Here is an 18,076-nt window from a genome sequence, read left to right as displayed (position 1 = left end):
ACTGTGTAGACTGGGGTGCTTGGGAGTTCAGGAGTTGGTGAGATTGCATGCTATATATGAATGAATGAATAAATGAATGATCTAAGCCATAAAAACGGCTATACACGATATGCACTTACAGTATGTAGTGCTGCACCATTAGATACGGAGGAGGAGAGATTACATGCCATATAAATCCCCGTATATCTACCATGATACTTCTTGATGTAGTGCTACACCATTGGAGTTGATTTACAATAGCCCCACCCTCTCATTTGACCTTTAACCCAGGAAACAAAAGCTCAGGCACTAATAGAAGAGAATACTATTTCCCCGATAGCCTTGGTGAGTCAGTCAAATGGAAATCGCTGTGCAACAGGAACTCATTTCCTGTCTCAGAGATCCATTAGAAAAAGGAATAAAAACAATTTGTCTTCAGCGTTGATCCTGGAGGGACTATGTTTTTAAGACTGACGCATAACTTTCATTTACACACAGTTGCTAGGCGGAGAGTAACAGCCAGATGAAATGGACAAGAAATAGACAAGTTATAGTTCAATTCTGGATACATCCTGTCAGTTTGGAAATCTGAGATGTTGAATTGCATTTTTACTATATTTACACAACTTCCATGGCTTCCAACTTCTCTAAAAACAACATTGTCAGTAGTTGGTGTTTTGAACAACAACTGGGACAATGTGTTCAGTTTTACATGCAATCAAAGTAGGGAACATCTGCAACATATTAATGCAATTTTTTTTTTTTTTTTAACTCACGCAATTTAAGCAGAAATTGCCCTACATCCTGCTGAATGGTGAAAGTTCCCCTGTAGGGATGTTGGGGATGTGAACCCACAACCCTTGGGTTCAGAGGGAACAGGAAAGGGGGTCAGGTTGGAGCAGCTTGTTTAAAACCACAGCCCCTGATTTATCCCTCCCTGCCTCCAGCTTATAAGGGAATGTAGAATAGGGTGGTGGAGGGGGAAGCTGCTAAATAGAATTTAGCAGCTTCATCTTTTTCTGGTGAATCCGTTCAGAAGGAGCCGTTTCCATGGTAACCACGGAGTTCTCGGGAGCGTTACTTTAACCGCCTCATCTCCACATTCTAATTGCTGCCTAAAATTGAGAGGCACATCTAGCATGTCACATGGAGAGGTACAGGAGGCTCGTTGCTGTGTGAACCACATACACCACTGCTGTTGTCGAGTAGCTATCAATCTCTTCAGCCATTGGCCATATTTCAACATGATCAGTGTTTGACTTGGACAGGAGCTCACCGACGCTGACTACTGACACCTCACATGTTCTACTGCTTGAGCTCCTGTTCCTCTTATAGAATATTAGTTCAAAAGTGTTGAGGAGCTCCTGAACCAAAATATACACAGTACTGACACCCAAAATGAGTACCGACGTCTATTTTCAGTCCAAGCTAAGCACTGAGTATGACGATTGCAAATGACAACAATGCATATTTCAAATGACCCCAAGCAGCTTCTCTCTCTGGCTCTGATTGGTAAACGGCACAATCTACCTTCCCAGGTTTTTACTGTTTGTTAGAGCGCGGAGCGGAGGGTTTTTCTCTTCTCCTTTGTGTACGTTGTGGTTAGGCAAGGCTTCTCAAGGTTCTTGCTGTATAATTTGATGCAGAAAAACAGCCTGTTTCACATTGAAATCTCAAACTAATTTCCATCAAAACGGTTGCCTCCAAGATAAAGAATCCTCTGTGTTTTTGTTGTTGCCTGTTTTTCTTTACTAACAAGCATCTCAGATCTGGCTTATGGTCAGTCTAGTATTTGGCCCAACCAATGCATCCATCCAGCCAGGAAAAAAACCTGGATAGCATAAATAATACAATTATCAGATTACATGGTTATATAAAAAAGATCAGAAGGCATATATTGCCCCAGAGACCATGCTATTTCAGTATTGTGGCAGTCACCCCCCCCCCCCCCCCCCCCCCTTTCTAATTTCGCTGCATGGATTAAACCTGGTACTTGAATGTAACAGATCTAATTCAGTGTATTTTCATTCAGTGTATTTCACTATTGCTAAAGGCAGACTGAGACCAAATGCCTGCAGGTCCATTGAATGATAAAATAATACCGCTGTTACAACACACTTGGCAACCTTGTATTGCGTGAATAGATCCAACCAGGACTGCCTGCCTGCTAGTAAATGACTCCCCCACTGTCCTCTCAATGCACTTCACTCCACTTATCCTCCCTCTTGTTTTCAGATTAAATGTGATTAAACAGATCTTAATTTTTTTTCTTTCTGTTTCCATTTAAACAAATTTAACAGAGAGGTTGACAGAATGTGATCATTTCACCCGTGATGCTACCATGGAGTAATTATACTCAACTAAGAACAGCCGTGTTTGTGTGTGTAAGTGTGTGTGTGTGTGTGTGTGTGTGTGTGTGTGTGTGTGTGTGTGTGTCTCCTCATCTGAACCCAGAGACCCTATCAAACCATGCAGCTTATCTGACAGCCATGGGACCCAACAAAACGATATTGGTTTTCACATATCTCCTCTACATGCTGTACATGAGATCTGTCTGGTTGTCTACTTACAATGGTGATCACAGTCTCTCCAGTCAACACTCTAAATTCCACAATCTAAAACCCAAAACACATTCTAGAATCCTTGCTTCCTGCTCCTCCCAGGTCCCGTGTACAGTATGAGGGTCTGTGTGGCCCATGTTGGGGTGGACCACCGTGTGCTGAACACTGACTTCTGTTCTGTTCTCCCCCTACGGAGCCTCCTGTTACCCTCCCAGTGTCCCAGCACATTGACTTCTGTTCTGTTCTCCCTCTACAGAGCCTCCTGTTACCCTCCCAATGTCCCAGCACATTGACTTCTGTTCTGTTCTCCCCCTACGGAGCCTCCTGTTACCCTCCCAGTGTCCCAGCACATTGACTTCTGTTCTGTTCTCCCCCTACGGAGCCTCCTGTTACCCTCCCAGTGTCCCAGCACATTGACTTCTGTTCTGTTCTCCCCCTACGGAGCCTCCTGTTACCCTCCCAGTGTCCCAGCACATTGACTTCTGTTCTGTTCTCCCTCTACAGAGCCTCCTGTTACCCTCCCAATGTCCCAGCACATTGACTTCTGTTCTGTTCTCCCCCTACGGAGCCTCCTGTTACCCTCCCAGTGTCCCAGCACATTGACTTCTGTTCTGTTCTCCCCCTACGGAGCCTCCTGTTACCCTCCCAGTGTCCCAGCACATTGACTTCTGTTCTGTTCTCCCTCTACGGAGCCTCCTGTTACCCTCCCAGTGTCCCAGCACATTGACTTCTGTTCTGTTCTCCCCCTATGGAGCCTCCTGTTACCCTCCCAGTGTCCCAGCACATTGACTTCTGTTCTGTTCTCCCCCTACGGAGCCTCCTGTTACCCTCCCAGTGTCCCAGCACATTGACTTCTGTTCTGTTCTCCCTCTACGGAGCCTCCTGTTACCCTCCCAGTGTCCCAGCACATTGACTTCTGTTCTGTTCTCCCCCTATGGAGCCTCCTGTTACCCTCCCAGTGTCCCAGCACATTGACTTCTGTTCTGTTCTCCCCCTACGGAGCCTCCTGTTACCCTCCCAGTGTCCCAGCACATTGACTTCTGTTCTCCCCCTACAGAGCCTCTGTAATCCCCGCCACCCAAAAAAGGAAATCCGTGCCTCTAGCCTGCTACCCTCACACAGTGTCCCAGCACACTGACGACTTGAAGCCATTACTGTGCCCAAGCATTCTTCTCTAGTGTCTACTCACCTATACACTAGTCATGCTGATGGACTGAATTGTAAAATGCATTCTAGTAGAATGCATAAATGACTTGCATTGACAGGACACATTAGCATACATGTGTTAGGCAGTGGGGGCCCGGTGCAATCCCTCTCTCTCACACACAGAAACACACACATGAACACACACACATGAACATACACACACATGTAGAGGGTATTGCTGTGAACCATATGCTGGTCTTTCTCTCTCCCTCTGTGTAAAGCGTCGGCCCGGGGGCTATAGAGGGTGTGTGTGTGTGGGGAACCACGGTTTGATATTCAGGACATGAACATGATTGTGCAGGAAGCACATGCAGGGAGAGAGAATGTGAGGGACGATCAGACTGAGGAGGTTGTGTCTGAAACGGCACCCTATTCCCTATATAGTGCACTACTTTAGACCAGAGCCCTATGGCACCCTATTCCCTATATACTGCACTACTTTAGTCCAGAGCCCTAATGCAGGTCCACTTCTATCTAGGTTTCATAGTACAGCCAGTGGCAGCTAAGCCTCCTCCCCATGCTAATGTGTGTTGTAGCATCCATTCAATAGTCAAATGTAGGTCTAAATAACAGTCTTCCTGTGGTCAGGATTCCATCATCCTACTACTGTCACATTTATATGATGGAGGATTGGCTGAGAAGATTAGCACAGAAACCACTGTAATTGTATTTCAGCAGTGTTAAAGATTTTAAGATGCATCTGTCTAGTCCGTGTGTTACTAACTCAAATGAGATGGTCAGACAGATGCATGAGAAGGTCAGAGGAAAGCTCTGTGATTTGTGACACTGCAGTGTGTGTGTGTGAGAAAAGCATTGTGTTAAGCAGACGTAGGTGAGCTAGTATCCAGCTTTCACACCGTCCCTTTGAAACGGTAGATCCCCTTGTTGTCTCTTCTCTCCTGATCTCCGCCACAGAGATCCTATGTTTATACATCAGACATTCTTTTGATGTAAAACTCTGATAACCTGGGGAATAGGGAGGGATGTATTTGAAACATATATATTTACAGTATAGCCTACACTTGCATAATTTACTCTTTTATTATGGCGATACATACTTGACAAACTCTTTCTATATCTCTAAGCCTGTTGAATCCCAGTTCACAGTGCATATTATATTTGCTATCTGAGTGCCTGCATGTGTGAAATATCAATTTATCCAAAGAGGTGAACCTGGACCCAGTTTTCCTTGCATGAAAAAGATTAGTGACTACCCAAGGAGACCCCAAATACAGGGGTGAGACCCCAAATACAGGGGTGAGAACCCAAATACAGGGGTGAGACCCCAAATACAGGGGTGAGACCCCAAATACAGGGGTGAGACCCCAAATACAGGGGTGAGACCCCAAATACAGGGGTGTAGTGATGCCGTAGTGGAGGTGAACGGCGCTCCCTCACTTTCTTTTCTTTTCAATTTGAGAATACACTGAGCTGGTAAAAATATTTCTGGAAAATTGAAGTCTGATACATTTTAAATTATATTTAATTACCGCTAAAGTTCCATGAAAACGATCGAATGACAAACTAAATTAATATGTAGGGTATAGCAGCATATAGGGAAGAAACCACCATTTACCAACCTGTCTCCCCCCTCTCTCTCTCTCTCTCTCTAGTGGTGGTGCAAATTAGGAATAAACTGTAGGCGTGTGCAGAGGCCCGTCGGTCGGAGGCTTGACCACTTTGAACTGCCACAGACAGAACTTCTGAGGTTGACTTGGGGCTCATGTACCACGTACTTGAACTCACCCTACTGTCCGAGTGCTTAACTTACAGTAACATACCACCTATATTGTGTATGCAGAGAAATGTGATCCACCACATGAACCTTGTCATCACACTAACGTGATCTAGGATCCAAATTCTTGTGTCTGCCTTGATGTTCATAAAACTCCACGGACCCTTCCAGAACGATATGTTGACCACTTGGTTACGGTGAGGTCCTTTCAGCGCCACAATTTTGAAGGGCGCTCAAATCGCTTAAAATAACCCTCATCAAGATCCATTGCCTAACCCAAATAGTCGTACTCATCTTATTATTATTATTATAAATAGAAGATTATCACTTCTCACAATGGTGCTCATCTCTCTCTCGGAGGACCTGAGCCCTAGGACCATGCCTCAGGACTACCTGGCATGATGACTCCTTGCTGTCCCCAGTCCACCTGGCCGTGCTGCTGCTCCAGTTTCAACTGTTCTGCCTGCGGCTATGGAACCCTGACCTGTTCACCGGACGTGCTACTTGTCCCAGACCTGCTGTTTTCAACTCTCTAGAGACCGCAGGAGCGGTAGAGATACTCTTAATGATCGGCTATGAAAAGCCAACTGACATTTACTCCTGAGGTGCTGACTTGCTGCACCCTCGACAACTACTGTGATTATTATTATTTGACCATGCTGGTCATTTTTGAACATCTTGGCCATGTTCTGTTATAATCTCCTCCCGGCACAGCCAGAAGAGGACTGGCCACCCCTCATAGCCTGGTTCCTCTCTAGGTTTCTTCCTAGGTTCTGGCCTTTCTAGGGAGTTTTTCCTAGCCACCGTGCTTCTACACCTACGTTGCTTGCTGTTTGGGGTTTTAGGCTGGGTTTCTGTACAGCACTTTGAGATATCAGCTGATGTAAGAAGGGCTATATAAATAAATTTGATTTGATTGAGTCAATTTAAATCAAAGCTGAATGAATGTCTCGCAAGATCACATAAGGATTAATAAGTATTTTACATAACAGAATCTAATATAATAGCATATACTGTAGCATAGTAGGCCTATAATATGTTGCACCAAATTCACCTCAGTCATTTCTTATCTGAAGCTGAATAGTCAACAACAAAAATCCTGCTCTAAAACTAAACGGCGCATGCCGATAGGCAGGATATGCGCTTTCGTAACAGCTGTCCAGCGATCCCAGTTGATTGGTGTTTGTTCTGACGATGGACACAATGAAGCACATTAGATGTGCAGGATCAACAAGATGTTGACGGCTGTAGATTTGTGATTTGTCGCTTGCATATCAATATCAGACTGGGGATTTTGTAATCAAACATCAACAATTTACAAAAAATAGTACAAAATACAATAAACGTAAGTTCCTGACGATAGACAAAAGGAAATGCATTAGATGTGCAGGACAACAGTATGTTGATGGCTGTAGATTCCTGATTTGTCTGTTTAGCATTGAAATAACTGTGAATTAGCAGGGTGCTAAAGTGTTAAAGAACGTGATCTGCCGCTTGCATGTCAATATCAGGCTGGGAAGGATTTACATTTGCCATCTCCACCTGTCTGCAAACATGACCAATAGCATAACACCTTACTGATATGTAAATTCAAACAACCAATAGGAATACATATAAACATTGAAATCTGTATTTCTGCAGTGTCCGGTGGAAAGATAACAACCCTGTTACACTTTAAACAAAATGTGCCTAGAAAAAAGGATGTTAGTTAACACCATCTGCTTAAATTCACTCATGAAACAGTAATTCAAGAAGATTTAAATGCATATTCCCATGAAACTTATTGGAGATCAAATGATTGGCTGTTTGGATATTTCACGGGTAAAACGTGAATTATCATTCACAAACGACAGTGATGATGGTCTATTTTGAAATGAGTTATGCCCCTAACTTGGTTTTTGTGTGGGCAAAGGTAGACGTTGCAATTGGAGGATGGATGCATTTTATGCATATTCTATAATGATATTCAATAGGCTACAAATGTGGATTGAAAAATGACGTCATTATATAAAATAAATGTGCTCCCTCGCCTAAAAAAATAGCACTACTGCACAAATAACATATATCTGAAGATTTTTTTGTTGGGATTTTGCTATACAAAAAATTCTATGCAAATGTGTGGTTTGCATCACTTAAAATGTCAGATATTGCATATACGTTACGAACATTTCAAGTGACTATACTTTGCAAAAAAAAAAATAGATTTTTCATAGAAAATGTACTCCGGTATGTTGACATCTTATGAGCATTTTGCATGCATTGAATTAGGCAAGCTTAAGCCAAGCAGTCCTGTCAATTCCCTTTGAGAGTAATTCATTTAGGAGGTTTACACTCCCTGTACATGCTTTACATAATCAATGCATTTTGGGGAAGATGTTATGTTGGTGAGGAGGAGGAGGTGGATGATGATAAAGATAATATTCTTTGCTCTCCCTAGTTACCCTGAGAACGGCGTGGTGGAGATGTGTGGCGGTAACGTGCGGCCGCGTGCTCGGACCCTACTCAGGTGGGACCAGCTCACGGTAGGCCTGGTTGTCATGGTGAACTACAACATAGAGATCCCTGAGGAGAGGGGCTTCTGGTTCGATGCTGAGATTACAGCACTCAATGAGATCTCCAGGACCAACAAGGAGGTCCGCATCAGAATCCTGCTGGGGTAAGAGAGGACATGCTGGGGTAAGAGAGGACATGCTGGGGTAAGAGAGGACATGCTGGGGTAAGAGAGGACATGCTGGGGTAAGAGAGGACATGCTGGGGTAAGAGAGGACATGCTGGGGTCAGAGAGGACATGCTGGGGTCAGAGAGGACATGCTGGGGTCAGAGAGGACATGCTGGGGTCAGAGAGGACATGCTGGGGTAAGAGAGGACATGCTGGGGTCAGAGAGGACATGCTGGGGTCAGAGAGGACATGCTGGGGTCAGAGAGGACATGCTGGGGTAAGAGGACAAAGAGAGGACATGCTGGGGTAAGAGGACAAAGAGAGGACATGCTGGGGTAAGAGGACAAAGAGAGGACATGCTGGGGTAAGAGAGGGCATGTTGGGGTAACAGAGACCTGTCATGGGACAGTTTCCGTTGGGAAAGTCTGTTTCTCTCTTCTAGGTCAGATGATTATGCCAGTTATGTAACTTAGATATTTCTGCTTACATAAGTTAAGAGGACTTTCTCTATTTCTGTTTGTTAACCTCAAAACATCCTAATAGCCTGGCTGAGTGGGTGTCGAGAACATTCCCTGTGGAGCTCTGATGGACTGATTAACACATTCTCTCTCCCCAGAGGGCCAGGGGACGTCATCCCAGACTGTAAACTGTTGTTTCTGGATGAGATCTATCAGATTGAGAAGACTGGAGCACACTCGCTGTCTGCTGTAGATGGACAGTTCAAACGTAGGCCTCAGCACACTCATACCAATACTACAGTCTACAGCCAATCAGGGCTGAGATGGGGCATACCACGGCCAATTAGGGCTGAGATAGGTCTACCTAGTACGCCAGCTGTTCTAGAAGCGCTGAGGTCAAGGGGGTACTGCAAAGAATTAACTTGAAATTGTTTTCATCAATTAGCCTGAAATTGATACATTTCAAATCCTTCTTATATAGTATTCTGCATGTTCAATTTAAATGGCAAGATTACATGGGTTATTGGCATCAATACATGCATGTGTGTTTGTGGTGCGTGTGGGCTTATGGGTATTTTGTTTTTGTCTTGTGGTTTTGTTTGCCTGTGTGTGTGCCAATTCTTTGCATATGTATTTGTGTGTCTGTGAGTGTGTGCACACCGCTGTATGTGCTTACATGTGCGTCTGTGTGTGTATGTTTGTGCGCCGGGATGGATCCAGGCAAGAGCGGGCCGGAGTGTAAGCACTGCAAGACGGACCCCGAGTCGGAGTGCAGGTTCTGCTCGTGCTGCGTGTGTGGAGGGAAGCAGGATGCCCATATGCAGCTGCTGTGTGATGAGTGTAACATGGCCTTCCATATATACTGTCTCAACCCACCGCTAGCCACCATACCTGACGACGAGGACTGGTGAGCTCTGACCTGGTCCTCCCAGACCACCTGGGGGTGCTATACTCACACAGGATGACCCTATGGTCCCTGGTCAAAAGTAGTGCGCTATATAGGGAATAGGGTGCCCTTTGGGATGTAGACAAGACCTGTAGACCTGTGCACTGATGGCTGGTGGAGCAAGTATGATGCACGATGTCAATTGACTATAATGAGTGCATTGTGAGTGTAATAGTCATGCTTACATGTTAGTGCTGATTGAGATATAGATATGCCTTTAGCCATATGAATAAGTTCCACATTCTAGATTTTCCTTTGGGTGCCACAGTCTAGATTTTATTGTAGGTGCCAGATTTCTCTCTCATAGATGTCTCAGTAACACACTGTCTATACAAGAGACACTGACACCAACAGTATACTACCAGTAGTAGTTTCTCTCCTTTCCATCTACATTGACTTCCTGTATTGATCATGCTCTGAGGCAGTAGATCAGTAAGGGAGTTATGGTTCTTGTATTGTGCTCGGCAGGTACTGTCCCACCTGTAAGAACGACACCAGTGAGGTGGTTAAGGCCGGGGAGAAGCTGAAGGCCAGTAAGAAGAAAGCCAAGATGCCCTCGGCTCATACAGAGAGCCAGAGGGACTGGGGCAAGGTGAGACAGACAGGGTCCTTGACACTAACCCCTGGGCCCATACAGAGAGCCAGAGGGACTGGGGCAAGGTGAGACACATGGTCTACGACACTAACCCCTGGGCCCATACAGAGAGCCAGAGGGACTGGGGCAAGGTGAGACAGACAGGGTCCTTGACAGTAATCCCTGGGCCCAAGGTGAGGGACTAAGGTTACATCCCAAATGGCACACTATTCCCTACATAGTGGACTACTTTAAAACTAAGTAGTACAGAGTAGTGCACAATGTAGGGATTAAGTTGCCATTTGGGATGAACCTAATCTTTTCTAATTCCATCTAATTCCAATTCCATTTTTAAATTCAGTCAGTAAGTAAAGTTATTGATTTTCAGTTTCAGCAGAATTGAAATGGAATTGATCCCAACCCTGGGTCAGATCAGGTCATTGGCATTATCACTATTTGTGGTTATCAAAATTCTAAAGGGGGAACTGGGGAGAGAATTTGGAATTTGAAACGATTCTTTGAATTTGTTCTCTGGCTGTCAAGGACTCCAGCTAAACTATGTGGGGTAACTTAATTTGTTTGACTCATTGCATATTTCAACGGAAGAAAGAGGCGATATCTTGGCCTGGACTGGAGCTCATATTTTAATGCCTCACTCAGAAGGAGGACCTCCTTGGTTCTTTTGGCAGCAGACAGAATGAGTGAGACACACACACACACGGGGTGGCAAACAGAACTGTCATTGTCTAGCACTTTGTTCCGCTAACAGAAGCCGTTGGCCTGTTGAGTCAGTGTTAGCAGAACAAAGTAGATCTCTTGTTCACGGCTTGGTAGCAGAGTTACTGAGTGCTCCTGAAGGAGTCAATTGGCAGCAGGTAGCAGTGACCAAGCTTGGGTATGTTCATTATTCACCAAACCCGAAGAGAACGGACTGAGACAGGGATGGACTACCTGGACTTCCATTAAGAACTACTCATTTTTGTTTTCTGTTGCAAAATGTTTTGCGGCAGTGTGCCCTACTGAACAAAACTGTACTTTGCAATGTCAAACTAAAATAAGTATTATTTCTTATTGGACAAGTCCAGGTTGTGCCTTCCCATTTTACTCCGTAGTCTTCTGTTTGGTGCCTACTGAACATGACCCAGGCCCACAGTAAGTTCCTCGGCTCTCACTAAGATGTGTGTTATTCTGTGTTGGCTAACTCCCTCTCACACTGAGGCGATGGTAACAATGCCATTTAAAACGTTTTGCTACAATGTGTTCTACTGAACGCAACCCAGGCCCAGGTAACACAGACAGTCCCTCGATAAGCTACTCTGACTAAGCCACAGTGTTTGCTGTCTCCCTCTCACGCTGTGAGGCGATGGTAACAATGCTATTTAAAATGACTCAGCAGAGTGAAGTTCTTTTCCTGGAACCAAAGTAGGGGAAAATAGCTAACCCCATTGTTTCCCAGAAATACACCATGGATGCGTACCAAACGGGACCCTGTTCCCTATGTAGTGCACTACTTTTGATCAGGGCCCATAAGGTTCTGGTCAAAAGCAGTGCACTATATAGGGAATTTAGTGCCATTTGGAAGGCATAGAATGCTAATTGAAAACAGACTATTCTGTACATTAGTATGTATTTATGTGCTAAATAAGGTGTTGTTGGGGGAGGGGGGGTTACTCATGGTTTGGGAATGTTATGAGAGAGAAACACTGAGGAATGAATCCAATTGTCCAACACTTTAATAAAATAAACATTTCCAGCCTGGATAATGGATTCTTGTTATACATACAATACTATTCAGGTCTGATTAGGCTATATGGTAGCTAAAGCTTGTACTAGGAAGTCCTTGGTTTATGTAATGTGTGTGGTCCAACGTGTGAATACATGCTAGCTAAAGCATGCATGATTAAGTTCTTCCCCTGAATGCCATGTTGATGTTACAGGGTATGGCCTGTGTGGGGCGCACTAAGGAATGTACCATCGTCCCCTCCAACCATTACGGGCCCGTACCTGGGGTTCCCGTGGGAACGACATGGAAGTTCCGCGTTCAGGTGAGCCAATGGTAATGAGGTTTGGTACCATGTGACCATACAGTTGGGGTGATGCAGGTTTGGTGATTTCTCAGAAACTCGGAGAGAACAGAGAAAATGTAATATTTTCTAATCATGAAGATGTTGACTCTGGAAAATAGTTATTTTCAGTTAACTTTAGAGGTTCATAGTTATCTAATATTATGACACTAAGGATTTGTTTACATAGCCAGAATCACATCTATCACAACATCGTTCCTCCCCCCCCCCCTCTCTCCCCCCCATATCACCCATCCTGACTCTCCCCCACTCCTGTTCACTCCCTCTATCTTCTCCCTTCCTTTGTTCCAAGGTGAGCGAGGCGGGAGTGCACAGGCCCCACGTGGGAGGTATCCACGGCCGCAGTAACGATGGCTCCTATTCGCTGGTGCTGGCTGGGGGCTTCGAAGATGAAGTGGTGGGTGTCTTTCTTTTTTTGAATGTCTGTCGTTGTTTGAGCTAAGCAATCTAGGAGCGTGGGAGTGTAGGAGAAAAAACAGGTGGAGAGAGATCTCGTTCTTTCTCCCTGTTTTCCCTCCTCTGTCTGGCAGACCCTCTGATGTCCCATGCTGTTTGCTCTGGCCCTTTTAGCCTGGTAGACACTGGGGGAGGATGGTAGTCTACCCATCCATCTGGTTGTCACACCGCTGTCTCTCTTTCTCCACTCCTTCTCTCCCTCTAACGCGTTTGACTTTCTTAAAGGATGGTCACTGTACAGCATAGCTCTGGAGAATGCATTAACAGCACTATGATGAATGTTTTCACATTAGCTAGGTTTACATCCAATTGGTGACAGATTTTCATACGAATATTCTAAAATCAGTAAGTAATGACTTAGTGCACACATTTACTTTTTCGCTTAAGTTTTCATGTACCAAATAAAAGTCGAAAGTTCAATGTGTTTCCATCACATTTTCAACTCGACCAATAGTTTGTCACAAAAACGGTTGCGCTAAATAGCAAATGTGCCTACTCTGGTCTTTGCACTCTATAGCCAACAGCTTGCAGGTACAGTGTGGGTAGACTGTTCGGGTAAACTAGTCTACATGAGATTATTAGAGCGAGAATATTTTTATTTGTCAAAGACAGTCAAGCGTCGATTATCATGTCATCAGAATAGGAGCATTCAGATCACCACCGTTGACTTTCACCACCCGGTGAAGTTCATCATAGGTTATTTCATCTGTGGCCTAATCAACCGCATGGTTTCACAAGTCTCAGTGGGAGGACCATACACCATGTCATCGCGTTACAACGATATGATGGTTATTATATAACAATTTGCACCTAAAGGCGTTTCCACCGCCAATTCTCGCAATTAATTTTAGACACAAATATCCTACCAAGTCATATATATAAAATTTTACCAAAACTTCCTGTTTCCATCACAGCTGTCATGATATGACTTTACTTGCATGGAAACGTGGTTTATGATTTGTTTGGAGGATGGATTTAGCTATTTTGACTGGATTTCGAATTGTAACTATGTTGATTTAGCTGTGCGCTTTGGGCTGTCATATAAGAGATTTCCACTTACTCAGCAAAAAAATACAAGGATTGGCTAGTATGTCCTGAGACAGTATTTTTAAGAGGTGTGTGTGTGTGTGTGTGTGTGTGTGTGTGTGTGTGTGTGTGTGTGTGTGTGTGTGTGTGTGTGTGTGTGTGTGTGTGGTGTGTGTGTGTCTCTTTTTAACCCTATGACCTCTACGTTACCCCTCAGGACAGGGGAGATGAGTTCACCTACACAGGCAGCGGGGGTCGCGACCTTTCAGGGAACAAGCGCATCGGGGAGCATTCCTTTGACCAGACCCTGACCCACTACAACAGGTACAGTAAACAAAGTACTGTACCACCTGGCCTGTTTCTCTCCCTGACGTTTCAAATAGATACCTTTTTTCACTATCAGACCTTTTTTCTGGTCGTCCCACATCAAAAACATCAACACACAATTATAACACAGAACAATTATTTAACTGGTTTCAGGAACATCCACTAGTTCTAGTTATCACGTGACCTTTAACCCTTGACCTCTCAGGGCCCTGGCGCTGAACTGTGACGCCCCCATCAATGACAAGGATGGGGCGGAATCCAGGAATTGGCGTGCGGGGAAGCCGGTGAGGGTGGTGCGGAGCTCCAAGGGTCGACGCATCAGCAAGTACGCTCCGGAGGAGGGCAACAGATACGATGGCATCTACAAGGTACACTCGCTTTTATTTTAATTTAATCTTTAACTAGGCAAGTCCGTTAAGAACATATTCTTATTTACAATGACGGACTACCCCGGCCAAAACCTAACCCGGACGACGCTGGGCCAATTGTGCGCCGCACTATGGGACTCCCAATCATAGCTAGGGCACTAACATCCCCCTCTCAGGAACATGGACTGGATATCAGGTCCTTTTGGACCCTTTATGTATGTAAGTAGTCTCTCTTAGTCCCTTGTGAAAAATAAAAAATTCATTACAAATGTAATACAAACCGAGTGAAAATAAATGGGGTGCAGATATCAGAGGGGTTGATCCTCATTAGGAGTCATGCCTTTTGAGCACCATGTTGATTTCCCCAGATAGACCAGACCAGCACGGTAATCACAACCCATGTGGTTTCAGGGATGTTGCTTCTCAAACAAGACAAGATGAGGAAATGCATGTTATTTTTGAGATCAATCCCTGATGACCACATCTTTAGTGCTGTTCCTTTCTCACCAGAAATCTCCAGTTAGTTAAACAGCATCAATGGGGCACTACGTACCCATACAATTATAATTGCTAGAACGGCCATTCACGTTGTAGTCTGTTCTGTGGATGGTCAGTCATTCTATTTCTAATGTGTCTCAGGTGGTGAAGTACTGGCCAGAGAAAGGGAAGTGTGGTTTCCTGGTGTGGAGGTACTTGCTGCGAAGGGATGACCTGGAGCCTGCTCCCTGGACACCTGAGGGGCTGGCGCGCATCCAGACACTGGGCCTGGCTGTGCAGGTGAGGGGTTTACGGAGCTGTTTTCTAGGACATTATAACCGTATGAGAGGACGGGGGTTTGGTTATGACTGCTGTTGTCTCTTTTATGTCTTCATTTCTCAATTGAATGTAAAACTGAGCAGCCTCTCCATTGTGTGTAGTTCTGTGTCCTTTGTTTAAAGTTGATATTTTTGTCTGTCTGACTGTTTTCGTGTGCGTTTTAGTACAGTATCCTCTTGCCTATCATTGTGCATTATGAGTTAGTTATAATGCATTGTAATACTTACCGATGTTTTCATTTTCCTGTCTCTGTGCCTCTACTCTACAGGATCCCCCTGGTCGCCATTTTGTTTTCATCGGTTTCTCTTTGTCTCTACAGTATCCTCCAGGCTACGTGGAGGCCATGGCCAACAAGACCAAGAAGGAGGCTAATGCTCGTCCAGGGTCCACCAGGAGCAAGAAGCACCCTGGACGGGGCCGGCCGCGGCTACAACCTCTGAAGAAGGTGAAGGAGGAGGAGGATGAAGAGGAGGAGGAAGAGAAGCCCATGGAGGGTACAGACCAGTCACAGAGTAACGGCAGTCAGGAGACAGGTACCTGTTGAGACACCGCCAGGGATATAGGCCAGAGACAGAAGAGAGATGGTTTTTTTAACCTTTGTGTGTACAGTTTATATCTGGTGCACTGCTATGTATGCATGGGTGGAATTGTCGCTAGGGAAAGGGGGGACATTTCCAATAGATATAGAACTAGATATGCCAAGGCATTTCAGGGGTGTTTTAAAGGTGTCAAATAAAATGTTACCCATATTTGAATAGAAACGATATGTGTCCATGCATCCGTAAACAATGTGTGTTGGTATGCGTCTCTCAGAGGTGTGTAAGGAATCGACGGAGCCCCGAGCCAAGCGTCAGAAGATGGAGGAGTCGTTCCAGCTGACAGAGCAGCAGCAAAGCCTCATAAAGGAAGACCAGCCCAACAGAAAGAACTGGGACGAGGCCATGGGACACCTCAAGGAGGGGCCGGTACGTAAAGGTCACAATGCGACATGCCATGACGCAACAAGGCACAGTACAGCAGACGCCATGGCAACAGCACAAACAGCATCTAAACGAACACAACAGCAGCTCACAACTCCGTCCCATTAATTAATTGTATACGACCAATATTACACCGACACACAGTTCTGATTTTAAGACTAATATTACTGGAACAACTATGATGATGGATGTGAAGCTGCGGTTTCCATGGTGATGTCTGTACCTGTACTTCCTGTCTCTGTGTCTTTAGAACTTCCTGAGGAAGGTGGAACAGACGTTTATGTGTGTCTGCTGCCAGGAGCTGGTCTACCAGCCCATCACCACAGTCTGTACACACAACGTGTGCAAGGTTGGTGTCCACAAACTGTGTGTGTGTGTGTGTGTGTGTGTGTGTGTGTGTGTGTGTGTGTGTGTGTGTGTCGGGTTCAAGGTTTCAACTGAATCTGCTGTTTTAAATGTGATTATTGTCCGATTGTCGTTTTATGATTTCATACACATGAAGGTACAGGTGTAGAATTAGAAATGACCATATGGCACTGTACAGTTAAGGAGTTGTCGTTCTTTGACTTCTGACTGACCTGTGGCATTCTCGGTCTGTTCCTGGTCTACCCCAGACCTGTCTCCAGCGGTCGTTCCGTGCTGAGGTGTATACCTGCCCTGCCTGTCGCCACGACCTGGGGAAGGATTACGTCATGGTCCTAAACAAGACTCTACAGCTGCTGCTGGACCAGTTCTTTCCTGGCTATAGCAAGGGCCGATGAGGACAAGACACCTGCACTTACCCAAACAGTTACACACAGACCCATGATGCATACAAACAAACATAGGCATACACACTTAGTCATACATTGGTACATAGTATACACACACCCTCCATCTCCTAGGCAGCAGGGACTGACCCCACCTGTTGGACTTGGACTGTCTCCATTTACGTCACCAGCCTGAAGTCATCCAAGCCCCAGGAGAGCCTGGAGCACCATGCCCCTACACCCCCAATGGGTTCTCATCCCTGGGTACCAACACCCCCTGACCCCCCCCCCCCCCCCCCTCCAATGAGTTCCCTCCCTCCCTAGCCTTCCACGTCCACAGAACTCATCAGTTCATCGCCATCTACCTGTCCATGTGAGGAACAGCCAGAGAGGATGCTAATGCTAACCATAGCCATGTAGAGAATATGTCTCTGATGCTAACGCTACTTAGCCTCCAATGGGAGGGTGCCCGAGGTCAGCAGCACCTACAGGGGTCAGGGATTACCACCTAGGAGAGAGGGTTGATGGGAAATGTAGTGTACAATGTGAAAGGTTATTTCTTTATTACTGGTCCATTTGAACTTTAGACACAAATGGCTTCATTCTTTTAAAGGCCCTGTGCAGTCAAAACTAGATTTTCTTGTTTTATATATATTTCCACACTGAGGTTGTAATAATACTGTGAAATTGTGAAATTTATGATAATGCCCTTTTAATTTAAGAGCTGTTTGAAAAGACTGCCTGAAATTTCAGCCTGTTTTGGTGGAATGGAGTTTGGCTTTCCATGGTGACATCACCATGTGGTAAATTAGTTAATAGACCAATAAGAAAGAGTTCCAAACCTCTCTGCCAATAACAGCAAATGCTTAGTTTTCTCTTCTGCACTCAAACCACTCCCAGACAGTCCTAGCAAAGTTCTTGCTTGAGTAATTGCTATTTCTCAAGCAAGCTATATAAGGAGCTATTTTTTATCGTTTTTATTGAAAACGATCACAGTAAGGTACTTTGTTGTAGCCTTGTACGAACCACCCTGGTCTCGCGAGTTCACATTGTTTCCCTACACGGATATCCAGGATGGTTTGTACGAGGCTAGCTTAATTGTTTCCTAGAAATGATTTGAATATTGAGATAAAAAATGGCTGCATTGGACCT

General features: G+C 45.0%; 1 protein-coding gene across 3 annotated transcripts in view; it reads left to right on the top strand.

Moving 5' to 3' along the window:
• LOC120044888 (E3 ubiquitin-protein ligase UHRF2-like) overlaps positions 1–17,667 on the top strand; it is a 48,808-nt gene extending 31,141 nt beyond the window's left edge. For 2 of the 3 annotated variants that reach the window (XM_038989610.1, XM_038989608.1), the window contains exons 4-16: positions 7,919–8,137; positions 8,757–8,866; positions 9,319–9,505; positions 10,013–10,136; positions 12,056–12,163; positions 12,495–12,599; positions 13,902–14,008; positions 14,217–14,379; positions 15,019–15,156; positions 15,515–15,728; positions 16,009–16,160; positions 16,426–16,524; positions 16,790–17,667. In XM_038989610.1, coding sequence (XP_038845538.1) covers positions 7,919–8,137; positions 8,757–8,866; positions 9,319–9,505; positions 10,013–10,136; positions 12,056–12,163; positions 12,495–12,599; positions 13,902–14,008; positions 14,217–14,379; positions 15,019–15,156; positions 15,515–15,728; positions 16,009–16,160; positions 16,426–16,524; positions 16,790–16,936 — 1,873 coding nt within the window. In that variant the 3' untranslated portion in view covers positions 16,937–17,667. The remainder of the gene's footprint in view (positions 1–7,918; positions 8,138–8,756; positions 8,867–9,318; positions 9,506–10,012; positions 10,137–12,055; positions 12,164–12,494; positions 12,600–13,901; positions 14,009–14,216; positions 14,380–15,018; positions 15,157–15,514; positions 15,729–16,008; positions 16,161–16,425; positions 16,525–16,789) is intronic. The other variant, XM_038989609.1, reaches the window with a different exon arrangement.
• The last annotated feature ends 409 nt before the right edge of the window (positions 17,668–18,076 follow it).

This window comes from Salvelinus namaycush, chromosome 3 (genome assembly GCF_016432855.1).
Source record: "Salvelinus namaycush isolate Seneca chromosome 3, SaNama_1.0, whole genome shotgun sequence".
In the NCBI taxonomy this organism is placed as follows: domain Eukaryota; kingdom Metazoa; phylum Chordata; class Actinopteri; order Salmoniformes; family Salmonidae; genus Salvelinus; species Salvelinus namaycush.
This window is presented reverse-complemented; position numbering and strand designations above follow the sequence as displayed.